This window comes from Mastigoproctus giganteus, chromosome 9 (genome assembly GCF_048544385.1).
Source record: "Mastigoproctus giganteus isolate SK-2022 chromosome 9, ASM4854438v1, whole genome shotgun sequence".
Taxonomy (NCBI): Eukaryota; Metazoa; Arthropoda; class Arachnida; order Uropygi; family Thelyphonidae; genus Mastigoproctus; species Mastigoproctus giganteus.
In genome coordinates, this window is record NC_143583.1 from 98,572,157 (window position 1) to 98,599,654 (window position 27,498).

General features: G+C 38.1%; 1 protein-coding gene across 1 annotated transcript in view; it reads left to right on the plus strand.

Moving 5' to 3' along the window:
* The first annotated feature begins 6,060 nt into the window (after positions 1-6,060).
* The window catches only part of LOC150080585 (N-acetylneuraminate lyase-like), a 51,598-nt gene continuing 30,160 nt past the window's right edge, over positions 6,061-27,498 (plus strand). The window contains exons 1-7 of the mRNA XM_090381356.1: positions 6,061-6,363; positions 8,054-8,109; positions 9,168-9,238; positions 14,202-14,289; positions 16,937-16,994; positions 19,532-19,607; positions 25,068-25,160. Of these exons, the coding sequence (XP_090237482.1) occupies positions 6,313-6,363; positions 8,054-8,109; positions 9,168-9,238; positions 14,202-14,289; positions 16,937-16,994; positions 19,532-19,607; positions 25,068-25,160 (493 nt within the window). The 5' untranslated portion in view covers positions 6,061-6,312. The remainder of the gene's footprint in view (positions 6,364-8,053; positions 8,110-9,167; positions 9,239-14,201; positions 14,290-16,936; positions 16,995-19,531; positions 19,608-25,067; positions 25,161-27,498) is intronic.

Consider the following 27,498-nt stretch of genomic DNA (forward strand, 5'->3'; position numbering starts at 1 on the left):
GCGTCCATGCCTCGCCTGGTACGAGCTGTTTTGACTGCACGTGCAGGACCAACATCATATTAGGTAGGTGGTCATAATGTTTTGGTTAATCGGTGTATATATCTGTATTTTAGTAAGGCTTTTGATGCAGTGCCTCGTGAGAGGTTATTGTATAAACTAGAGCAGGTTGGCATAACAGGAAAGATCGATCAGCGGATGATTCGTTCTTCACCTTGCAGTGTGGTCATAAATGGACATTTCTCGGAGTGGGCAGAAATAGAAAGTGGGATTCCTCAGGGATCAGTGCTCAGACCTCTTTTATTCCATGTGTAGCTAAATGACGTTGACGAGGGAATACAGGCAGGGGCGTGCTGCCAATTTGTTAGCAAAAGTTTCGCTTGAGAAAAATTTCAACCAAGGGTCTTTAGTTGTCTTTAGAGTCATCCCCAGTTAAAATAGTCACTTAAGTTTTATTAAAGTAACTTCTTTAATGATGGGCTCGGATAATCCCCAGAAATTTAACAAGGAACTTGCACGAGTTTCTCATTGCGTCCAATGAGAAACACCAGGAATCCAGGCTGCTCTAAGGGCTCATTCATTTTTTTTTTTTTCATTTATTTACACACCCAAATATTATGTACAATTTCAAGAAACATAAACAATAATCTATATACAATTTTATGTACATTTTCATTCTCATATATATAATTACCCTAGCATATATATATATATATATGTTTTTTTTGTTCACAATACAGTTGAGGGAACACAGTACAAAACACATGTGTGTGTCCTGGTATCAAGGGTGGCCCCTAGGCATAGCCCATCTCCACCTAGTGGATCCGTATTGAATGTAAGACCTCTGCAAAGGAGCAGCCAATACCTGTGCAGCTGCTGTCTGGTGCCTGTCCCCAGGCGCGAGTAGCCAGGCCTGGTTTTTTTTTAAACCTTTTACATGCCAAAGTGCACGAAATCCCGCACCCACTGGAGGTAGTGCAATACCAGTGGGTGCCCGCTATCCCGCTCACAGGCTGCCCAGGCCTAGAGCCCGGAAAAAAAAAAAAAAAAAAAAAAAGGCTGGAGCTCCAAAAACCCATTGAAGTCACACAGCCAAGACAAACATTTTTAAAGAGACCTGCAGTTATCAGGAGCATTATGTATATCAGTTATCCTATTAAGTTTAGCATTAACAAGGAAATAAACTGTTAACATTGATCACTATTTACATTACAGTGAGATTTACCAGTCTCTCTGTTTGACAGTTCTAGCAACAGAATTTGAAAATTATTTACAGTCGTTTTTACACCAACATTAGTTGTTACTTACCAATAGTTACATGTATTTCCGTTTTATACAATTGTAAAGACTGTCCAGTAGTCTAACTGTTCAGGAAATATAGTCTCATTTAATTTCTTCCCCGGTAGAATCTGAGCTTGTAGAGTAGGGCTATAGAAGTTCCTCAAGGCGATCTCCATGTGGATAGTTCACATGGTATTCCTGAGCTTTAGGCAGGAGAGGAAGTTCCCAGCATGCATTAAAGCACTCGCAGTAACACTAGCGTTCTTGCAGAAGGTTTTTCTATACGTGTAGCTATAAATTTTCTATACGTGTAGCATTACATCATTCAGAGAGCAGAAATTGGAGTTTTTTGTGTTCAATTGGCTTGATGGCATTTCAGGTTATTGCAGGATTCATCCTATGGGGAGAAGATCTTATTTATTTTTATTATTTTTTTTTTTTCTGTTTAAATAAGATTTCATGAGAGAGAAGCGTGTTGGGGTGCGCAGAAGTATGGGTATTCTTAACTGTACGTTAAGCAATTATTTACAATTCTTCGAGGTTAGCTTCCTAATAATTTAGGCCCGTTTATACACAAAGCTTCTTGGAATCCCATCCAGCATCACTTAGAGGAGAAAGGAGTCTACCTGTTATTTCCTGTTGCGTTGATGGCTATCTTCCTATATGTTCTTCCCAAAAGTGAGTTAATCTGGATCATTATGACACCACAGTAGAGTTTCTAGCCGCAAGTCTTTTCTTGAAAACTGCCGCAGAGAACTGTTGAAATGTAGTGAAGACATCAGAATTTTCGATGAGCAAATGTACATTATTTTCTGAGAGATTATTTATTTTACTCAGCAGTACCTGTCTTTCATTCGAATAATCATTACATTCAAAGAGAACGTGCTGCCATGTCTCAGATGCTCCGCAGTGACAGAAAGGATCAGGCTCAAGGCTCCTTTCGAAAAGTTTAGCCCTGAGCGATCCGTGGCCAGTCATTAGATATGATGTAGTCATGCTAGGCACAAACCATTTTGAGACTGTGGGTAATGATGCGAATTCAACATTTGAAATGTATCTTCGTGTAACCTCACCGTGTTCACTTTCAGCCCATCTTTGCTGCCAAACAGCGGTGAGTTCCTTCCAGAGTCTTCGTTTTTCCTCTTTTATTCTGTTCGTAGGATCTGTTACAATGTTAAAAATATTTACAGAAATTCCTTTTTTGAGATTGTAGATCATACCCCTGTAGGAGATATAAAGGTCCAGAGGCAGGGTTCCTGCTAGAACTTGTAGGGCATTATTCGACACCGTCCGAGGAGCTTGTAGAAGTGTGAGCAACACCGAACGCTGTAATGAAAGAAGTTTAGTCCTGGTCTTAGTTTTTGAGACCCTCCAGAACCAAACACCTGCTGCGTACGCAGCAATTGGTAGGAAGCAATAGTTACATTATACATGTTTTATTATAGTATAAAGACAACGTCTTTTTGCTGAGGCCCCATTAATTTTCTCAGAAATTTTGGATACGTGAGTATGAAAGTTTAGTTTGTCATCGATTGTAAGTCCCAAGTACTTGGTGCTGGATACGTAGGGGATTTGTGAGCCATTTAGGATAACTCTGGGAGGTCTGCCATAATTGAATTGCTTTCGAAAAACCATGAAATTAGTTTTTGTAGGGGAAATTTTGAGCTTATTTAGATTGGCCCAGTTGGATAAATCATCCAATATTGTTTGAATCTTTTGTTCTAAGATTGTTCTCGACATTCCAGTAACGCTAACCGCCAAGTCGTCTGCATATGCAATTTTTTTGCAATCTCCATTTTTCTTTGTCAGCCATTGGTCTAAGACTGCTGGGCAAGTCGCTATAAGGTAAGTATACCTTGTGGTTGGTGTGAGGTTTTAGGCGCATCAGCATCTTAGGCCATATTGCGCCATATATATAATGTCTATAAATTGCATGCCCTTTCATTTGTAAACAGAAAATTACTTTTCCAGGAATTATTTTCCATTTTACACACAATAAAAATGATTTCGTAATCTACCTTATGGATATCACCATCGACTAGCAAAACGAGAGTTTTGCGAGTCGGCCACTTGAGTATTATGGCGCAGCAGTAGATATTAATGAGGTAAAATTCCTATTAATGTAGACTTGACTTCCGCTCATCGTAAACAGCTCGCTGCGAACCCCACAACAGCATTTAACAAAACCAAAAAAAGTGGTCACCAGCTGATAGCAGCCAGTAGCTGTGGCCCATTAGTACATTTCGTTATCCAGTTAATAAGAGTGTCCATTATAATAAAGAGCCATCCATTGTACAGCATTTGTCTGAACCGCAATGCTGCCCTCTCTCTCTATATATCTCTCTCTCTCTAATTATCTTGTGTGTTATCCTTTGTTCAGATGGTACATCTGTTAAATGTAGCTGGAGAAACTCTTACTCGAAGTGTTGACCCGCAGCGGGATGTTCTCATTACATGAATATATTTAACGATACAAGCATTTGACTGCATAATACAGAAATAGAAAAATGACCCTGTACCAGAGGCAAAAACACTTCCTATAATTTGCCACAATAATCAGCCTTACATAGTTTCTTAAGACGAGCTCGTTAACAGCCCTCATAACGAGACATCGTACGATTTATGTCAGCAGTTTGTGTCCAAATAATTCAGAATGAGATTTTAATTTTTAAACCAGAAATTGTTACGAAGTTTGGTGTATGCAACGATTATTTAATTTCTGTACATTTAAGCATCTACTCGTAAATTGTAAAGGCGAAAATTTCCTTTTAATCTGGTTGTATGAACATCATTTTAATACGACGTCTTAAAACTCTTAAGTGGTAAATTTACTTCTCTGGAAACGCGTGCAGGGTCAAGACACTTTCCTGATTTTATTTATTTACAATAGTTAGTAATATTGAAGCGGGTTGTTTGTCTAACAGAATTCCGGCTTATGTTTTATTAAAATGTTAAATTAACGAGTTTTTTTGTCTGCAACGTGTCCAACATCTATCGTGTTCTGATGTAAAAGGCCATATATAGGACAACACTTTCTTATGTGAACTTGTAATGAGAAAGGGTCATTTCCCAAAGTTTTTCTTTCCTAATTACACATTCTGTGATCTTAGTACACATTAGGTTCCATGCAAAGATGAAGATAAACGAGGGTTATGAGAAGACTCGCAATGCTGCAATGTTGTCTTATAACTCCATCACGATCTGGGCTAACTTTGAAATGGAAAAGGAGCGATTATTTATTTATTTATTTATTTATTTATTTATCTTGCAATGTGAAAAGGCAGGAACTGATGCCGAAGGCCATTCAGCTGGTAGGCCATTTTAGAAGTTAATCTGGGGAAGATTTTTTATCGTACAAAAGGGAATTGAACCTACAAGGCCATTCTGTGAGTTATCAAATAACTTTTCACACTTAAAAAATACAACTTGCGGTTGCTGTATGAAGCTGTAACTCCCAAACTTTACCAACCCCGCTAGTCAATTTAGATAATTACAAATCACTTGCGTCTCCATTACTCAATTGCAGGATGGGAAGAGGTAGCATCGAGCAGTTGTATTTCTCAAGTGTTTTCGACATTAGTGGATTTATTCAGCCGAGATTTTAGGTCTTAATGGGCAGTTTGATTATCTGAACAGACAGGCAGCACTCACAGTGATCCTGGTCGAATTAATGTGCGCTCTTCTAGGAAGGCAGTTGGTAACTCTGGAAGGTTTCGGATGGTGGTTGGTGACTCGAAATTTTTCTCCATAGAGCAGTATTTTCGATCTTTTTCTCTTGGCCAACTCCTTGAATAATATATATATTAAAGGTTCTGTAACACATACGCAGTATTTATTAAATTTTCTAATATTGTCATCAGCTTCTAGTTAGATATCCCGCTGTAATATTAAAATATAATAAAAGAATTTAAACAAAACCATTTACTCAAAAGCAATAAGACTTCTGAAATTGTTGTGAAGAACACAACCGTTTAAAGATCCGCTCAGCAGGAGGAAGATATGGTGTTAACAAATAATGGCAAGATCTATGAATTGGCGAATATATTCTCGACGCTTTTAAAATGAAATTTTATACTATAAATTTATAGCGTAAGTGTATTATTAAACCAATCTCTCCACACCGGGTGGAAAAGATCTGAGTTCGAGTCCCGTCGATGAGAGGAGGAATTTTTATGGGCCTTTTTCACAAGTTGGCCGAGTTAGTCGGTCTCAGGAGTAAGTAGCATGGTTTTTTTCTCCCGGAAACTCGTCTTTTTCGTCCAGCACCCAAAACATCGACCACAGAACACACAATTTACAGAGTATACACGGAGAAATATGGCCTTAGTCGCTGATGCTCCTAAAACCCTACTACAACAACAAATCCGTCATCTTCTCCTTGCTATATAAATACATGCAAGAGAAGACGAATTTGAATAATGTACAGGTATATTTAAACTCTAATTGTCTACTATTACGAATAGCCCTTGTTCATTTTAATATTAACCAACTAAAATTATACAAATTATTGAACAATAGACCATTTTAAGTTAAAGCAAAGGGTAGAAGAAAAGAAACTGGTCCGGTAAATTAAAAACTTAAAGTTGTAGAAAATAAATGTGATGCACATTTTTACAAAAGTGTTTTGTACTCTACAAAGAAGATTTATTTCTTGTCACGCCACTTTAGATAACTTTGGACGAAGGGCGTACGTTGAAAGAGCTGCTCACCCAGATGATTCCTGTTTTCGAGTCACAACTTTATTTCCAGCCAGACATTAATTTCAGCAGTTTCCCAATAGCTGCAACAAAATCTGTTGGAATAAGAGCTGAAGGAGATCGTAGCTACGTGCTTGTAGCTTCGTGAAGGTTATGAACTTTAAACGCGATGTTTCATCAGCTCCACGTACTTCTGTACTAGAAAGGTCAACAGCACAGAATGTCCTGATTTGTCAAGGCCATCGCAATCTGTTCGGCGGCCATTTCCTCCTCGGCTTGTTCAGCAGTGCCAGTGTCGAATATAGAAACAAGGAAGCGATCTAAGACGCAATTAGAAATGTCTAGAATACACAGCGAGGAAACTAAAATGTTAGAGAAAAGACAAAAGGTAAGTTGTTTAATAGAAAATCAGGTCTCTTTCAACTGGTGTTAAACTTCCTACAAAGACGAATCATTGAAGTATTTCGATAGTTTTTGCAATGTCTGGGAAAGGCTAGATAGATAGCCTTTCCCAGCCCCCTTTTCTAGCCCCCTCTTAAATTTGATAATTTGTATTTTAAATAAAACGGAAATAATTTAAGAGTAAATTATGAATTATTTATCACATAAAGCATTTTTTAAAAAGAATATAATTTTTATCTTTCTTAATCGGTATATATTTACTACTGATGTTTTGGAGGGCGGTTCAAGAGAGGGAGGATTAAGGAGGAGGTTCGTGGGATTATAACACCCTTCAAAGTCAGAGTAAATTGGAACAAATACTGTGGTTTTAAGATATTAAACATGAACTTTACAATAAAAATCTTATTTATAACTATTCCTGTTGTATGCATATTATATAAAAGCTAATTAAAATTTTGGTATAAATTTAAGTTTAATCTTCAATACCTGAACTCTAAGATACCTTAACAATCATAAAAATGAATATGAATTCCAAAACGACGTTATTTTAGTATTTTGTTATTTTATTCGTTGGTTGCCATCCGGCAAAGCATCAATGACGCTGCTGTACGATCTGAATAGAGAACCAAAAAGAAGAAACAGAACTGAAAAATAACATACGCCATGGCCAGCGCCCTCTGGAATTTAAATAAACAGAATATAACAAACGGAATTCGATGTAAACGTTGAAACGAGATTTAAACTAAGCTCAAATATGCAAATTAACCATGAATATCTAATCATAATAAATAAAATTAGTGCAAATAAATCAACCAGTTAGTATCTATTATTATTTCTACAACAGTCGTGGATTACAGATTCCGGTTTTCAAACAGCGGCATAAGGGGAACGAACTATGAATGTCCTGACATGGTTTTAAAACCGTAGGACTGAATCCGCAGGCCAGTCAGCGTGAAGCAGCGAACAACTATGAGCAAATGGATTACATCTGCCTGCATAACATAACGTGGCTGGCCGGCCCCTTTCACCGACACAATCAGTGCGACCCAACAGAAGAATGTACAAGTGTATGGTTTTTGAGGTGAATTATGTTGGGACACATGAAGTTGAAATTTATGCAGAGTAAAGTCGAATCGAGTTATGGCAGAGTAAAACCACAAAAAAAGTAGCGTGGGTAATTTATGCAATTACTCGCAATTCAGGAAGGTCTAAACGAAATCGTACCAAACTGCACGTGTCCCTTTAAGGAAGTGAGTTCATACTAGTTTTGCTCGTTGATTCTTTAATATTCAGTGTGTCATTTAAGATTCGGATTCAAATTCTCCCAGCTCTGAATAACGCTTCATGATTTCCGCTCGTGATACTTCACGTGACACATGTGCATGATTGTGGGAAACGTGAGCTCTTGCGAGGATTGCTTCTTCGAAATCTGTTTCATTTGTGATACTGTGGCGCGCAGCGCATTACTTCGCGAGAGCCAATTTCTGCCAGTGTAAAAGCACTGTTAACCATCTACCTTGGTAAGAACGAGGATTACATCACGTGGGATGGCAATTCGATTTTTACTGAATTACGTTCTGCTACGATGAATAATGAAACCAGCTGGCGTTTTACTTTTTGCACTGAAATATGCAGGGTACTGATATTTTCTCTTAATTCTTTCATTTCTCTTTCAGATTATCTCCTTCGAAGGGCTAATATCTGCTCCTTTTACGCCATTCAAAGAAAACGGGTAAGCTCCTTGCAGAGAATTTGCAATGACGGCTTCTTTATTATAATTTGGTATACTTTTAGGACAATTTATCGTGTCTCCTATTGTCTATGGTAGAAGGTAAATAGCTTTCAGTGTGTTGCATTCGGTTTTCTTGAGCACAGTATAATCTTTTAGGCAATTGGCATGCGTGAGGTTGCTTTGATAATATTTGTGCCTCAGGAACGAGTGAATGCGGGTACGAAAGAGCACAATGTATCTCTTAACGCAAATGATAAGTTATTTTCCTCCCTCTTCCCACTCCTTATACCAGTCTTTACGTTCCTCTATCAGAATCTCTTAGAGATTCTCAAAAGCTTGATTTCTGAAATGCAAATTACAGATCGAAACCTTTTAAAAGTAGAAGTTTTCAACCCCCTCGCAGTTTTTGATGATTTCTACTTTTAAAAAATCGGTAAAAGCCGCTTTTTTTATAGTAAGGGCCATTTAATTCCATTTTAATTTGTAAATATTGAATTTAAATATAAGAGGTGTGGCTAAAAAGTTCCAGGAATGATTTAAATAAGTTAAGAATGTCTGAGAAGATTTTTTTTTGAACTGAAGAATTAAATCGGTTCATTTATAAACGTATCTGTCAGAACTATTTAAGTCCGATTAATTTTTAAATGTGTACCTTTTAGGGTGGACATAACGGAACACCCAAGATTCACTTAAATATGCTGCAAGAAAAACTTTGGTAAGAGAAGGTTTTAATAGGAATTTTGGAAATAGAGAGAAGGAAATCATTATCCTCGCTATAGAGCAATGGAGCGTGCATATTTTGAATATTGTATCCGGGGTTTGGGGGCGGTATCAAAAGAAAAAGTATAGAACTTAGTGAGAAGGTGCAAAAGGGGGGTGTAGATTGGAAGAGAACTAGGCATCATCTCTATGGGACCACATCTTTTAAGGTAGATGACATCATCTACCTTAGAAGATGTGGTCTGCAGAACTTAGCAACTAAACTCCTTTGGGGGGAAATTTGATTGAGATGTAAAAGCCTCCGAGGGGACTATTAATGATGAATTATCTAATTTCAGGGAGATTAACTTCGATGTGTACGAGAAGTATGCAGAACATCTTCGGAAGACTGGAGTCAAAGGAGTCTTCGGTGAGTATAAATATTAAAAAACAATGTACTGTATATATTTTTTCATCTCTTTAGAGGAGTTGCGCTTTTATTAGTTAAACCGAAAGCGTTTGGACACAACCGTTAACATGGAAGTGGGGTAACTTTTTTCTGTTTCCTTTTTTTCCCTGTTTCCTATTTCCTGTTATACCTGATACGTGTTTTATAAAGTCGTGCAGATAATGAGTCGATTGAAATTAATGGTAACGCGCTCACAGGTTTTCTGTGCAGAATGTCTGTGCAGATTGCATCTACAAAACATGCAATCCGATCCAACCATAAATGCACGCAATTTACAGACTGCATAAGGCGATTAGTGCTCTCTAGTATTTTTGGTGATATAGTATGTATCAAATCGTAGCAAGATGTACAGAACACATTTAATCCCACTGTTAGCAGTGAATGTGATCGAATTCTCACAAAATATCCTTCTACCTTCAAAGTACACGGTCAAGGTGAGCGGTCGTCTAGGTACCTCGGGTCACAATTTGGTGATGGTCTCTTCAACAATGGAGCCTTTCTCTCGTGGTCATTCTCAACCTCGTGTTGTTTGGCATTACAAGAATGCAAAGTAGAATGATCTGTGAGACTTTTCCTTGGTCAGATTACTGTTTTAAATCTTCTGATGTCCGTGTTTGCTCAGATCGTGTCAGTGAAATTATTCTTGACGGTATGAATTCCTTTATTCTACACTCCATCAGATGGTAGAATTGCCGCGTTTCCCATACCGGGCGGAAAAGACCTGAGTTCGAGGACGTGAGGAATCTTTATGGACTTTTTTCACAACGTGGCTGAATTAGTCGGTCCCAGGCGATGGAAGTATGGTTTTTTCTCCCGAAAACTCGGGTGTTTCTTTAGCAAACAGAAATTACCACAGAACACATAATTTACAAACACATACACGGAGTAATATAGCCTTAGTCGCTGATGCCCCTAAAACCTTACAACAACGACAATATCCACACTTCACCTTAAAATCTCGTCCTTTATCTAAACTTTGGTTTTCCAATAAATGTGCTAAGGCTGTTTAAGATAAGAACGTTGCATATCGCAATTAGTTTGTATCCAAATCTCCAGCTTTATTTTCTGCCTACACCAAAGCTCGCAACAATTGTAAAGCAGTTATTAATCAGTCCAAACTAGACTTCGAACAGGCTAAGAGCAGAAAACTTGCTCCTTGTCCATATCGTAGTCAAGCATTCTGGTGTCTTGCCAAAGCTATTGGCAGCAACTTTTGACCACCTCTATTCCCACCTTTGTCAAAACTAAATGATCATATTGTTACTTCAACAAAATATAAAGCTGACCTGCTAGCGTCCTACTTTTCTTCTAGCTCATGTATCGTCTTCATAAACGTCTTCATCACAATCTTCGTAAACCACATCCTACCAATCTGAGTACACTCCATCCACTGCATCCTGTGGTCTTCCGTCAAAAGGTGATCTGAAGAATTTTGACAGCCTTGATGCTAAGAAACTCCAGGTCCTGATGATATTTCTCCCCTTGTTCTTAAAACTTTTCAACTTACTTACTCCTGTTTTGTGTCGAATATTTTTCAATTTCTTATTCCAAAGGTGTTTTTTCTTCTGCCTGAAAATTTGCTCAAATTCAGCCAGTTCCTAAAAAAGAATGACAAATCCCTCCCATCCAATTATTGACCCATTGCACTTACTCCTACTCGTTCTAAAGTAATGGAGAAATCAATTAACCCCCAACTCTTAAACTATCTAGAAACTTTCCATATGATCAATGAGTGCTAGTATGGATTTCGTCAGTGTCGATCCACAGGTGATATTCTGGTTCATCTATCCCATATATGGACAAATTCAATGAAAAGTTTGGTGAAACTCAAGCAGTCGCTCTTGACATTTCAAATGATTTTGATCGTGTTTGGTATAGAGGTCTAATTAAGCTTCCATCTTATAGTTTGCCAACTGTGTTTTTTAATTGGGAATCCAGTTTTCTCTCTGACCGTTCATTGCGGGCAACGCTAGTTGGATCTCTATCTTCTAACTTTTCTACTAATGTTCGTGTTCCCCAAGGTTGAGTTCTTTCTTCCAGTCTTTTCCTCTTGTATATTAACGACCTTCTCCCATTGATTAGAAATCCTATCCATAGCTTTGCTGATGACAGCACATTGCATTCCACCTTCCACTTTGAGAAACTTTGCCCTGCACAAACAACTTCTGTAATATCCACTACCAGTTCCCTAAATGCTGATCTCCAAGTAATTCTCCGGTGGGGCAAAGATAAGCTTAGTTAATTTTAATCCTTCTAGAACTCAATCCTGTCTTATATATCGGAATAACGATTCTTCTGCTTATCTTCGATGACACTCAGATTTCTAGTCAAGATCACATATTTCTATTACGAATTACCCTGACTTCTAATCTATTTTGGCCTAAGCACATCACAAATATTGCTTCCTATACATCTAAAACCGGGTTTTCTCTTTCACTCTCGGCGTTACTTTTCTTCCAAACAGCTGCTCACTCTGTACAAATCAGAAATCCGCCCTACCATGGAATATTGTTTCCACATCTGGGGCGGTGCCCCAAAACCTCTCTCAGGCTTCTAGATTCCATTCAAAAGAGGGCAGTTAGGTTAATTAATGACTTATCTCTTACAAAGTCTCTCAACCTTGTCTCGTAGATGTTCTGTTTCTGCTGCATGCCTGTTCTACAGATACTTCCATGGACACTGTTCTTCTGAATTGGCTTCTTAATTCTCGCTTGCTCTTCCAAAGCAGTCTAAATATATGCCCCATCCAGTCAGCATCCTTTTACTGTCCAACTTCAACTTCACAGAACCAACTTTTCTTCTTCCTCATTTGTTCATTCAACTTCGGGTTTCTGGAATAACCCCCCTTCACACGTATTTCCCGAAAATTAAAATCTACAGAAATTCAAGTGTAATGTCAACAAATATCTTCTTTCATTTTCTCAACCCTTAACTCATGCATGATACCAAGTACTATAGGTTCTAATACCTCTCCTGCTTGGGGATTCTCAATTTTTTCCCTGCTGCTAAAATAGCTAGGATATCAGTGATCGATGGAGGGTGGCTACTAGTTTCTTTCACTCGCATATTCTCTTTCTCTGATCGACAGAAACTTAACCTGTAACCTTCTTCGAGTACCTGTAGTGCCGCAGTTCTCTTCGTCGCTACTCCGAGTTAAGTGTGATCACCATAAATACATATTCCAAGTTGCGTTTGTGTTCTCGGGTAGAAAAATCGCGGATAGCGGAGGAAAATTTCATGGATACAACCCGACACCGACCGACTTTGATTCTGAGTCCAAATAACTTGACGCGAAGGAAGATTCAGGTTCGTGCGCACTCATCCTGCAATACATTTTCAGAACTTTTTAAATCTAGAAATCTTTCTCTGTTGACAGGTATATCGCGTTGCTTATTACTTAAATATTATGGTTTTCTGAATCTTCCAATCTTTTAGTGTTTAACATAACTTTCTACAGAAAGTGATGAACAAAAAACAAAACAGAACATATTCGGAAATTGTATAAATTTACTTTTTCTGTACACCGCACTAGAATTTTGAGTTAAAGCCCTGTTGCTTAAAATACCGCGTTTTGTAGATTTGTAGATGCAACAGTGGTTTGCCCACATTTATTTAGAAACAGTTTCAGTCAACGATACATCTGGAGGCGATACTTTATCAAATTAAAGTATTTTACCCTGACAGAATAATCTTTACAAATTGCCAAAAGTCAGGAACTCACCTATGTCCTCCTCCCCATTTTCTGTGAATCCAACGACTGTCATACAACATTCATAATATAACTTCACTTGCATAAAGCCCTTCTCAAAAACAACACGAAATAATGTATTGTCTTTGGATATTGAAAGAGTGCTTCTGTGAACTCACCACTCTTCATTGTGTAGAGAAGATGATTTTAAATAATATAAATATCGCTTTTACTATAACTTGAGTTAATGTTAGTTAGGAAGAAAGGTATTAGGAAGACATTGTCAATGCATACCTTCATAACGTATGAGGACATAAGACATATTCATAATGTATGAAGACAAAAGGAAATATTTTAACCTTTCAGTCGTATAAGCAGTCATTTCCTGACTGTTTTTTAGTGACATTATTTTTGCACGTAACCACATGCAAATCTAGAAACCAGATGAAAGAAAAACATTGTTTTTGCAACTCGTAAACTCAAGTATTTCGTGTTTGTCTTTTGTGCCATTGATCTCAAGATAGCCGTCATTGGGAAAATATCAACAAAGAGAACGTTTAGTCATTATTCGAGGGGGAGGGCAATAATGAGGACAAAGCAACTGGGTGGCTGAATGTGGCTTTCATCATTATAAGCAGATTATGGGACCAGTTTCAGAACCACACACACTATCTTTTGAAGACCTCTCCGAAGCCATCCACGTATCAATCCCGCTCAAGAAGGCCGGTAATGTTTGAGACGTTGTAGAGAGTAGGGTTGCCAGTCTTGAGTCTCCTCCGAAAAACCTCAATGCGCTAATGCACTTACTTTGCCCCTTACGTAAGGATGGCAATTGATACCTCTGCCAACAGTTGACACGATGCCGAGTTAATATCACGCACGCCTGTAAAATATTGTTAACGATGGATACCACACTCTATTAAAGGATCTTTCTGTAGATTAAAATTTTGTGCCTCATTTGCATAACTCTGCAATTTTAGATCGATTGTTTCACTAATGTTTTTTTTATAAAGTAATTGAAACGTTTTTGTTTTATTTAGGATTTTTTTGTTCGTTCCTTGTCTTTTGAGAGCATTTATTGGTTGGATGTTTCTGATTATGCTCTAATTTATCACATATCTCTTTATGATATGCAAATTATTTGAAGTAAAAGTTTTAGCAATTTTTTCATTGTTAATTAGGATTAATAACAAATATCTTTACCACGAGGACTAGTGTTGTATCTTTGTTTTCTAGTGAATGGTACCACTGGAGAGGGTGTATCCTTGACAGTAGAAGAAAGAAAGCATGTGGCGGAAGCTTGGGTGAAGGTGGCCAAAAGCAGGTTGAGTAATTTTGTTTCATTCTTAAGTTTTATCAGAGATACAGTCTGTACATGTTCCCTTTTTTCCCCGATAAACTCTGTCGTAAAAATATTATCAGCACTCTCAAAGTAACAGGCACGTCGAAGTGGAGCTCTTAACCTTACAAAAAACAAGCGAAAAAAGGGGATGCAATTCTTTCGTTTTTGACGTGTGCCTGGTGTCTCATGGGGAACGGGTGACAGCCCTAACGAGTTACTGTTTTGACAGTTTCTGATGTGACGTGTGCGTGTTGAATACAGACAGTCAGGGGAGGGTGTGCCTCAGTGAAGCAAAATGCATTCACAACGGTCCTCATTAGCAGCTGAATTCTGCCCACCCCGATCTTCAGTTCTGTAATCAGTAGTTCAGATTACACAATTACTTTGTGACACATGAGTGTAACGTATGTATTCTCTCAGATTATGTAATGTTCTACTGTAATACAGTGTAAGACATATTATACTAACCAGGCTAAACAAGGGGGTATGAGTATATGATGTTAGCCCCACAACTTGATCACATCCTTATCTTGTTATTGTAACCACATGGTGTCAAAAGAAGTCACTGGCGCTATTGTAAATCCCGATAGTACGTAAAAGCCAGTTTCTTTAAGAGAGATACTGAGCAGCATGACCGATGAACACAGAAATACTTTTGAGGAAGAAGAGATACTGTTTGAAGCATTTCTTTGATGGTTGTTTACAAAACGCATCGCATTTCGTACACATTTTCCCTTTAAATAGCGAATATGTAACCGAACAAAGTGTACACAGCTTTCTCATTACTCCTTGATACCAGTGGAGCAACATTTGGATGCTATAGCTTATCTGGAAAATATTTCCGAATCGCAAAGAATTCATTTCAAGAATATGCGAGTGAATTTCGCTTATTGCGGTGGCCTTCCCAATGTTATCTGAAAAATCAATTGTGTGCCGTATATTGGAGATTTAAACAAGAACTAATAACAAACTAGAAGTTCCTGGTCAGCTCCTAGTTCCAATGTTTCTTAATATTTTAACCCCATCATCCTTTATGCATCAGAGTGGTCTGTACAGCTGCATCTACCAAAAGAGTGTATATGTCTTTCCGTACTGTGGATGATGAAAGTATAATTTGAATGACTCTCCCCAATGGTATCGAAATGAATTCTGTTTATCATACTTGGTTTGGCATTACACCACGGAAATATATAGTCGTCTCTCGGAATTTAGGCATATTTCAGCAACTAATCATCCAACAGATGGATATACCTGCAGTCAAAAGTATTGTGTTTTATGGTCCTACAAGAAGAGATAAGAATCGCTTTAGAAGCAGACTCAAACTTTGGATCCCAAACAATACTGGGAATAATAAATTACTTATTGTAATTTTCTTCAAATTTAAATTGAAACTTTTTTATTTTCTCGATGCTACAGAGAGTACATACATTTCTCCAACTGTAGGCTATCTGATGGACAATTACAGCTCAGGTTGGCAAGTTGAACTTGAAAATCGGTTGGATGGATTCGCTGCTTTCTTTCTCTAATCAGCGTCTCCAAATCTCTGAGGAATGAATATCTTAAATTTATAAGATGCTTATTGTGTAACAACTGTAACAAGTTTATGTATATTATAATACATTAAAGTATTTTTTTAAACAGATAGTTTGCTTAATTTTTATGTAATTAATATCCTTTTAACAAAATTGCCGTCCAGGGGTGAAAATAATCTATTAAATTGATAAATAAATAAATGTTTTATGCACATGCATGGGCCAAAAGGATTCTTTGCAATTTGCAGGTGTAATACGTTCTCTTGTGGCCCTAATATGATAGCATATGTCTATAGCTGAGCAACCTATTTCTGATGTGCTGCATTCTGATATTCCCCAACATGATTCACAAGAAAATATGATGTGAGCTATAGGGACATTGCTAGGGGCACTTATCTGTCTCTAACAATCATACAAAATCATTTTGAAGTTAGTCGTAGTATGCTCAATTGTAGGCATCCACGTGTTATGAACTCAATAGGCATCTGTTCTGATTATATGCATTGTGTTGTCGCTAAATGATATAAAACTCTAGAAATCTAATAAGATTTGCAGATTGGTGTTTATGCGTAATACTGTGGTGTTTACCGATGATATTGCAAACCGTATTATCAAGAAACACTTGGCCGAGATAGTTCTTGGTCAAGTGTTACTTGATAATACGGTTCTCGGGAAGATTGCATATGGTTTTTCGGGATGAAAACACGGAAATTGGTTTTTCATTGCACAGTTTGCAACGCGATATACTGATGCCTCATGGTCTTAATTGCCTCGGTTTTTATTATAAACAACGCAGCCTTTTGACCTTTCTGGATTTAGTTAACGGAAACAGATAAAGAGAAACGTTAGGAGTCTGGTGATTCTGACGAAGTCACACAGCGTATTTATTAAATCTCCTTCATCAATCATCTCTTATTGATCATAACGCGCGTAATACCACTTCCACCCCCTCTCTGCTTCTGCACACAAACAACTGACATCTGGGAACGTTCACACGCTACGCGATGGCACTACTGAGGTTGTTACTAGTTCGCTATAAGTTAAATGATGTTAGATCTTTTACATTTTGCCATTGCTACATTCATTCTCTGTTTCAGGTTAGAACTTGTGATCATCCACATTGGTGCGAACAGCCTGAAAGACGCCCAAACATTGGTAAGTAATGTTTTGTTTGTTATTTGGTTTTTAGGAGCATTAGCAACTAAGGCCATATTGCTCCGGGATATGCGGTGGTTATTCCCTGACCTTTCCGCATCCTCCGTATTTGGTGGTGACGGACTCGAACCCCAGTCTAATCAAGAAGCGTGTGCTATGCACTGTTGCTCCTTCCCACCTGGCTACGGAGGCGCCTTTGGTAAGTAATGCTTGTGGCTACAAGCTGAATATTAGGATCTCTTCTCAGTATTTTTCTTTGTTACAAATCGAATTTTATCCCTTATTATATCAACTTTCATACGAAAATTCGTAATACAAGAAACAGCAACTTCAAACGACATCCGGTACTGGTGTAGGTATTCCAGTCTCGACTATGGTAGTTTAAAGCAGCTTATAATGTGGGATATCGATTCCGATGATCCCGCGTGCTTAGTTACTAGAGTGGCCAAGTGGAGTCTGATTGATTCACCAGTGTGTTTTCACTTTGTTTTCTAAATTATCCATGACATATCTAAAGGGGTTTCTTTAACTCAATTTCTATTCAAAGGCTCTCATAATAAACTATTAGCAATACAGGCAGGTAATTTGAGACGAAAATTTGCATCTTTCGATGGGCCTTTGCAAAATTTAAGATGAATCTTCTATAAAACTTTTAAAAAAATCGTTAAGTCAGGTTCAGCAACGAAACACTACGCTACTGTCTTTATGGAATCATTATTGGATTCGTTTCATATTCGTTGGAGATGTTGTACTTGAAGATCTGTTAGCCGCATTACGGTCGAAAGATATTTTTAAGACATTTTTTTAGTGATTAGTGCCAGTCAATATGATTTTATGCACAAATGACAAAAGAGAGAAACGAGTAGAGATAAAAATTAGACTATTTGAATAGAGGTATTCACTATGACTACAGGGCGGAAAGTGAGAGAATTTTTGTAAACACCTATCTGATGAGTGGGACTTGGTACTGAGTTCTAATCAGGCCAAAGGATGAGATTAGAAATGTAGAATGAGAATAATCATTGCCAGAGCAAAGAATTAATATTTCATAATCGACTTTTCTTCTCTGTCCTGCTGTTTGAAGGGGGTACTTCTCAAATCACCCTCTGGAAAACTAGAGGGGAGGAACACAAAAGCAATCATTCGATCAAAATGCAAATGGCACCTGATATATGGGGAAGGACTGTTATCTGCCTGCCAAAGCAGAAAATTGAAAACCAGCTAATGAATCCATCTTCCCTGCTGTCTCTTTCGCTCATCAATAACGCAATTTGTTGTTGGAGGGTTGACTGGATCTCGGTGCAGATAATACATTTCCCTAATTAATGATACGTCAATTGTTATTAATGGATACGATTGGTGCTTTAATCGAGAGGCAGTCAAGAACAGTGGAAGATACGTGACAGTTCCAAATAGTTTTGTGTGGGATAAATGAATGGGAGAAACAATTAAATCATTTATCGACCACCGCGAGAGCCCCCCCCCCCCTTTGTAGTTCTGGAACCGTCGTACAAATGGTCTGAACACGTGCAAATCTATGATAAATAATATCAGTTGGAGTATGATGAATTCACATGAAAATCGATGGAGAAATTGTAATGAACAGTCCGAAACAATGGATCATGGGAAATAAACAGAAATACGAATCCTCTAAGCCTCGCCAGATAGCCATATCACCGGAAGGGGTCAGTCTCGAAAAATGTCTTAGGGATGTCGCCACGTGCCTAAATAAATTAGTTTCGAATGAAGAAAAGAATTAAACTTAGAACTAGTGAGGGGGTAGAAGGATGATTCAGGATTCTGGTTTGCTAAACAATTAATCACAAGAAGTTGAATATATGTGGCACCAAGCGTTTCTCTGTTTCTTTTCAGATTTGGCCAATTACATTTTCTATATTTCTTCATTTTTTTCGTTGATATTTAGGTAAAGACACATTGAAATGTAGCAGGTGATGATATCCGTGGTTCTTTGTTTATATAGGAATGAAACGTAGTTTAGAAGTTAAGCGTGAACTTAACATTGTCTACTTCAAGGACTAGGTTTCGATTGAGGTAGTCGGGTGAAGTTGAGAAATACTTCTCATCAGGATGTGTGGAACTTTTATGAGCGTTTTGTTTTTATCATTCTGTCTAGTTAGTTCGTATCGAGGTGTCTTTGGATATTTGTTTCCTCTCGAGATTCTGGTTTCATTCCTCAAAAAATTTTGACTAATCACAGAATACTCATAATTTACAGAAATGGCAGTGACTCCATATCCAAATTCTAAACACTTCAACCATCTTTTCAAGAAGGTGCTCAGATATTATATAGTTTGACATTTGCCGTTGGATGTTTGTATTACTAAAGTTTATTTTCTTAACCTAGTCAGTGTTTTTAAGTGAAGATTTTGTTTATTTTGAAGACAGTTAAGGAATTGTCTTTTCTTTAATGAATTCGGTAAACCCACTAGGCACTTATTAAAACTTTCATAATCAGATCTGTAACAGTGTCACTTTGAAATGACGAAGATCTACAGTAAGATCGTTGTATTTAACAGGCAATGCACGCTGCCAAGCTGGATGTTGATGGAATTGCTGCCATTCCCCCGCTTTTCTATAAGCCCAAATGTACTGGTAAGTTTCCTGAAATTTCTCTAAAATTATTATCATTTCTTTTTTTTTTTAAATAAAAAAAAAATAATTAGTATGAGTTTAATCATAAGTACGAAGCTTGAAATTTTCAGGCTTTGAAACGAGTTTTAATTTCTAAATATCTTTTGTTGATTTAAGTGGTAAATTACAAAGCCTAGCCTGCAAAGTTGTGAAATGAAGGGAAAGGCCGAAGAAGGATATTTTTATATTTATACACCACTACTTTTGTCAGAAATCTCAGATTTAAGTGGCCAATAAATGCCACTTTAAAAGAAAGATGTATCGCACGTATTCCTTTTCGAGATAATCTGAAATTTATATGTGCTACTACAGTTATTGTATTGAGTATCTTATGTACGTGTTCATTTATTTTTCGGGACTGGAATTGAGCCCCGGAAGGAAGGGGGGCCAGGTCTGGCAGATGTCATTAGATGTGTAATGTTTTCTGTACAGGCGAGCAACGTAACCATCCTTCAATGTCTTTCAGTGTTACGTGTCTCGTGAGTGTTATGGCGGAAGCCTGCCCCCGCTGTGCAGGGTTCCGTAGTGGCTTAATATGATCACAGAAACGTGACCTTGTTCACCTCACCGAGACCTCCGTAAGGGAGAAGCACCAAAGAATAAATGGCACCCGTGGCAAGGGAATCTCTATTAACAGAATTTCTTCGGGGAATTTCTACAGAAATCGCTTCTCTCCACGCCAAAGATGCTATCTGCACACAGAAAAAATCACTTCATCCAGGCGATCCTCCATGTAATCTTGCACGCGAGATCTTTCAAGTCTCTATTTTATTTACCCGTTTATTTATTTAAATAATACCACGCAGCTCAATGTATTATCAACGCAGGTACGGCATCAAAAAGAATTACAATTGTTTATTGTAATTTTTTAAAGATTTCTATACAAAGAAAATATACATGTATGCTCAACAAAAATGATTGAGTTAAAGTCTTAAAAGTAAATCGGTACAGATATTATAAAGGGAATGTCTTTATAATAAAGGGACTTTATTCAAAAATGGCAACATAGCACTGGCTGCCATGATACAGATGCATCAGCTTTTGCACCGCCTGTCCATTTTTAGAACAATGTTGTTGATAAGTTCTTGCAGTAACATCGTCCATTCCTCTGTCAGCGCCATCTTCAGCTGGTGAACATTTTCTGGTGGGTATGGACGTGCCGCTAGGTGTCTCCCCGGAGCGTCCTACATGTGTTCGATGGGATTTAGATCGATGGAACGGGCAGGCCAATCCATACGAACAATGCCCTCACTTTCCAAAAGCATATCAACGGCTGCAGTGCGATGGGGTGTGGCGTTATCATCCATAAACACGAACTCGGGGCCAATGGCACCTCGAAACAGACGCACATGTGGAAGGATTACCTCAGTACAGTATCTGGAGTTGTGTACGTCCATCCAAGATAACGCCACCCCAGACGAGAACACCTCGACCGCCATATCGATCCTGTTCAGTGATGTTTGCGGGTTGATACCGTGTGCCAACTTCTCGCCAGATTAGGTAACGTCCAGAATCGCTGCTGAGACTGAATCTACTGTAATCAGTAAAGAGTGCCTTACCCCATTGCGCTGCTGTCCAGTCCTTGTGTTCGATGCACCACTGTAAACGGTGTCTCCGATGGGCAGGTGTTAAAGGGACACAGCGTAGTGGGCGTCAGGCAAACAGTCCACCTCCGTGGAGTCGCCTGGCCAAGTAAACCGCGATATCCTGCGTCCTGTGCAGCTGGTTTGCAATGGATCCCGCAGTCTGGTGTCATCTACAGTTCCCCTTGGTCTGTAGGAGTAATGCAGCGGTCATCATTGGGCGTTGTTTTTCGTGGACAACCACCACTGGTCCTTCGAACAGCTGTACCTGTCGTTCTGCAGGCCGATCACTCACGTGAGACGATGCTATGTGCGATACCGACCTCTGCAGCCACACTCCTCGCACTTCGAGCTTCCCAATTATTCGACCCCAGGTAAAGTTATCCAGATGTCTACTGGCCATTTCGTTGTCTGCAGCACCAATCGAATGTCTGTAACAATCGTGCTCACCATTCGGTAATTTTCACTTAACTGCTGAACTGCTCTTTTATCTGTTTATGTGAGCCCTCTCATCACGATTAAAATTTTGCATGTGCACCAGCTTTCTCCCGAACAGTCACAGTTATGCACATCGCCACAAGCTGTTTCGTTTGATTTTGTGGTTGTAACTTTTAGAAATGATATTGATCCTTAAGTTTTGCACACCAGTGTATTAAGCAGCCTTCGAAGCTGCGGAGTTGGAAAGCTTTGTAACTAGACATCTCAAGTGAATCCCGGTTGAATGTATATGGCCTCAAAAGGATCAGTAAAATGAATGAGGGAGATATATTTTCACTGGCAGGGGAGACAAGAATCGCTTGATATAAAATCTTAAAGGGTAATGGAAGGCTAGATATCATGAAGTTTACCTTTGGGCAGCGTGTTGTAGATCATTTAAATTAATTACCCGCCACGGTTAGTGAGATGTAGAGTATGCTAAGGTCCAAAATGGATTGTATAGTAATTTTTCCCGACGAAAAAGTGTGATTAGATGGGGATTTTTTTCGAAGGTGCAGCAAATATCTGATTCCTTGCATCATTTAATAACTTTTAGTGTTAAATAAATAGAATAAAGAAAGAACGTCATGATTTCTAAGACCTTCTTTTGTACCATAAATTTGCATCAGCAAAGATTATTTTAAATTCCTTATTTTTTATTATCATTTAATGGAAGATATGTGAAAACTAGATCTGGGTGGGAAAGTCCAACAAGGGAAAAACACGAACCGAATAGGCTTTAATAACCAAATGAGCATCGCCAAAATCGTTCTTATGGTGACATATTGTAAAAGAAAATGCGAATACTTGCTGGTTTAATTACAGATATACATACACAGAAACGCATTGTTTGTGGAACTCATTAGCATTTGTTTTACCAAATAAATCAACGAAGAATCAATTCAGCATGCAAAAGAAGAGTTTCGTGTTTATCGAAAACATTAATGCACGAGAATTGCGCGAGGTGTGTGGAAAGTGGCTCGCATTGTACGCGCTACCAATCGACCACAATTGAAAATTTCGGAATCCAGCGCTTTGGGCTGGTTGTATGCGGCTTAATGCAATATTACAGAGGGAGGAGGCGCTGCTGTTGCTATTTTATCGTGTGTGGGAGAAACAACAGATAAGAAAAATGGATTAAGTTCGATTTTGCTACAACTAAAGGCTTTCGCGCATTCAGCACAACTAGTTTCGTCAATGGAAGTAATCCGCGGATGTCGACTATTTGGAGAGCGTTTTTTGTTTGTTTGTTTGTTTGGTAACTTTTGAAAAGCTTTCATTATAAGTGTGTGTGTGCGGAAAAGGAAATGGAATTATCAGGTTTATATATTTTATTTTAGTCTTTTTTTTTTTCCCCTGGAAACATTTTCTCAAAAGGATGGTCGGAATTAGAGGAAATACGACGTACGGAATGATAAAGAAACAATACTTCAGCAACGTCGGATGTTTTCTTTGAGAAATGTTTTTTGCCTCCTTGTCAGTGCCCTTCAATTACTGGCCTGTTATGTGAAGAAATGAAAACACCGAAGTGTACAGAAACGAAGAAAGCGTCTTATTGAAGGAATTAAATAAAACACGATCGCATCAACCTCTTTCTCCATCCAAGTATTGGTTAAATGCGCGCGGACGATTTGCTCTCTCGGATATAAAGAAAAGTTAATACGTTTTGCGGCCTGGCACCTCACTTCAGTCGCCCTGGGCGCATTTATCGTTTTTGTTTCGTTCGGCGAAGTTCCTTCAAGGGCCTCATCAATTTCGGTCACTTGCTGGGTAACTGTTGATTTAAGAACGTCATTAACTTGAACACACAAACGAGTCTATGTTTCTTTAATTCTGCCATTCTCCGATACAGTGACGCTTCCTTCCCCCAACGATGGTGACTTTCGCGTTGTTGAGTGACATTAATCCGCGATAATGACCAAAAAATATCAGAGGTGGATTCGGGCGATGGTTTGTGTGATGTTGGATTTAAACTTCCATGCTGTCACGTTCGGCAGATGGGCCAAGGAAAACATAATCGGATAGGTGGTTATAAAAATTAAATAAGTTCTGTGTTTATGCTCCAGGGTCACCACGTTGGACCATGGAAGTTTGCAGACTAGAGATTATAAGGACATTATTGTAATTTTTGTTATCACCTGGGTAACTTCGTACTTGTTGGACAGCTTTATGGAATGGAAATTAACAGTATAATTTTTTTTTTTTTTTTGGATCGGATGGGTTGTTTAAAACTTCTCTATATCTGCGAAGAATCTAAGGCCATGAGACATTGTTTTATGCTTGCACAGTGCGTGTATTTATGATCCGTTTTCCGCTTTTGCGAGATGAAAGACCATGCAGTCCTCGACTGAGACAGATTCATTCGGTCAGGGTGGGAAAATTAGTTGTTGGAAGTTAAAAATGAAGTGCAGTAGCGCAGCAAGAGACCTTTGGATGTTTTCGTCATTCAATTGACTTGGGTTGAATTCCCGCGGTGGACTTTGTGAACTTTTATTTGGTCTCTATGAAAATGGTGGAATTTTCCATGTTTTGCCTAATGTCCGTTTTGAAAATGAGTGGAAGAGATTCTATATTCTTGCCTAAAAATCATTTAGAGAGCGAGATGCAAAGACAGTACATAAGTATTTCAAGGAATTTTCTTAAAATACACCGGAATCATCAAGTTACAGAAGTAAAAGACCTGCTTCTGCTCTGGTGCGACTCAATTGACAGAGTTTATCGTTGTCGATCCTAACAAGGAACAGTAAAACAGCTGAGACCTTGTTACCAGAGAAACACGTACACCGATTATCGTGTCTAAAAAAATCGTCCTAATGTAATAAAGTATGTCAGATGGAAATCATTAACGTCATTCGCATTACCTTACAACTACACATTTCAGAAATTTTCAGTAGTTTATTATAATTTTTTTTTAAAGACAAGTGTAGTTAGCAAAACGATAAAGTTAACCGCCACTGGACAGAACGGTCCAGGCTTTTAATGAGCCTCTAATTTTAATTCGGATTCGAATTTTTCAACATAATAAAACCCAAATCTTGGCCAAATAAGACTCGCCATAAATCTGGGGTTATTTAACTCGCACGCTTAATCTACAGGAGATTATGAGGGCAAGCCCATAGATTAACCATGCCAGACTCCATAATGGACGTCCAATTTCAATTTTATGTTTTGTTGTGTTATGAAAATGGAACTGGATTAGTCTTGATCAGAACCTCATCATTAGAGTAACTTAATACTGATGGGAAAGTCCCTTATATTGGATTTTTATTCAAAAACCACGGGTTAGGGTTAATAGATAGATACGAGATTTCTAACATATTTTAACGTGTTTTTCTTAAATGTGTTTTTTCTTTCATTTCAGGTGATCTCGTGAGCTACATGAAGGCCATAGCGGATGTTGTTCCTTCGCTGCCCGTGATGCTTTACCACATCCCTTCGTATTCAGGAGTGGAAGGTAAGTAGAGCAACAGCCACATAAGAGCGAGTTAGCTGGTGATGCGCTGCCTCATATATATCACGCGTAGGAAGGGTGACTGCATCAACTTCGTGTCTGTCTAGAGGCGTTTTGATGCTGGGTAATGACTTAACAATGCGCCGGTGCAGGAAGAAGAGGAAATAATGAGGCCAGCGAGTTTTGGCGTGCTTCTATTGCACAACGTGTAATGTTAGTTGGTACTTTGCAGTCTAGCGTGGCATCAGTCAGGGTCTATGGAAAAATTTTCGTTAGGTGATGTAGTGAGGGGTTTGCATTATATCAGGGCATTATATGCTCTTGGATTTAATGTATTTTTTGGAAAAAAAAGAAAGAGTTTTGCTACTTTAGTACGCGCTTCGAGCTTTTATGATGATAGTAAAAGCTCCTTCGCGAAATATTGTAGATTAATAATTTCAAGTATTCATTATATCCGACAGATGGCAGCACCGGTTGTTTGTTCTCTGGTTTGCCATTTAGAAATAAAAATTAAAATAATAATGTACAGGAATGTACGAAAAATAGGCGTTTAATGCTTGGAAATTAGTGTTCGTTATTTACAACAGATGGCGGCACCGGTTATTTGTTCTCTGATTTGCCATTTTGGAATTAAAATTTTAAATAAAATAATAAAAATGTACCATTTAATTTAATTTTTTAGTCTTAAAACTTTGCTTAGAACTTAATCGGTAACTAAGTTTCTAAATTGTATTTTTTGGTTTTAGTTTTTGGTTGTTAGATGCATCAGCGACTTACACCACATTAATCCGTATATATTATGCCTATAACAGATTGGTGAGGGGAACAAGGGGATGGTCTTACCAAGAAAGGCTTAAGTTCTGCAAATTGCAGCGTATAGTGACTACGCACCTGCGAGGTGATCTAATGAGGTGTATAAGGCCTTTAATGGTCGGTGCAAACTCAGTGCTGATGGGACTCTTCCTCTTGATCAGATTACAGACCTGAGGGGGCGGGGCATTGATTCAATCTGAGGAAAGACGGTTGTTGAGCCAGCGGGTACTTGATTGCTGGAACAAACTTCCACCTGCCATTGTGGAAGTTGATAGCTTAAATAAATTCAAGGAAGAACTGGACAAACGTTTAGATGGAATGGATGTGTGAAATATATATATTTTTTTGGTTGATGCTACATAAGCTTGCTTCCTTGCATGACATACCTTTACTATTACTAAAAGCATGCGCTCTATGGTCGGTTTGCTGGATGAAAAATCCGAGTTTTTGGGAGCAATAGACCACATTATCCTGGCCTTAGACCGACTAACACAGCCACGTTATAAAAATTCCTAGCTTTATTGATGGGATTTGAACTTTGGTCTTTTCAATCCGGTATGGAGAGAACGGTGATTATACCAACTGTGCTACCCACGAGGACATTATTTTTAGCAAGATTTATAAAGGTGCTTTGCACGGAAAACCAAACAAGCAAAATCGAATAACAAAAGAGATTTGCTGTAACGAGAGGATTACCCCTAACAGGCGTACAAACAGAATAATCAGCGATAAGAGGTCGACAACTCTCGAATGTTCGATTTTAATGCGGTATTTGGCGATAAGCTTGAGCAAACAGTTCATTAAGGGATCCACTCTTTCGCAATATTGGTGCACTTGGACGAATGCTGTGGAGTTAATAATGAGAGTAATTAGCGATTTAATGAAAATTATTACTTTTCTGGGGAATGGAATTCATTATGAACAGCGTTGACGTTTTTATTGGAAGAACTCGTCAAAGTTTCATATTTTCTAAAAGATGTTTCTGTAACATTACAAAAATTGAGAAATGTAGCATTTATTAATTTTTGATAATTTTTTTATTCAGTTGTCTCCCCCCCCCCCACTTATCCAAATGTTCATTCAAAGTCGTGTTAAATATAGGAGGAATCGTAAGAATTATTTATATGTGCTTACATTAATTTCCGATAGATGGCGCTTGTGTGTGCTAGGTCACGTCCGCGACAAATTTCAAACGTACTGTTTTTCTTTTCAAAGAGCTTCTCGATTTTGTATATCTTTTCAAATACAAATAAACGAATTTATTAAATGAATAAATTAAGTAAATAAATAAAATATAATAAATAAATTAAAATAATTCTCTAATTCTTCACTTTATACAACATGACATTTAAACAGGAGATATCTTTGAACAATTCCATTCCTGCAGCATGAGTATCGATAGTAGAGAAGTGTAGCATTTTCTTCAAAGAGAACATGCTTTCTCTTTGAAGAAAGTTCAAGTATATATGGTCTGAGTATAGTGGAAATATCTGTTTCGGTATTTGAGTTAAAGGTAAAAAATTTTCAG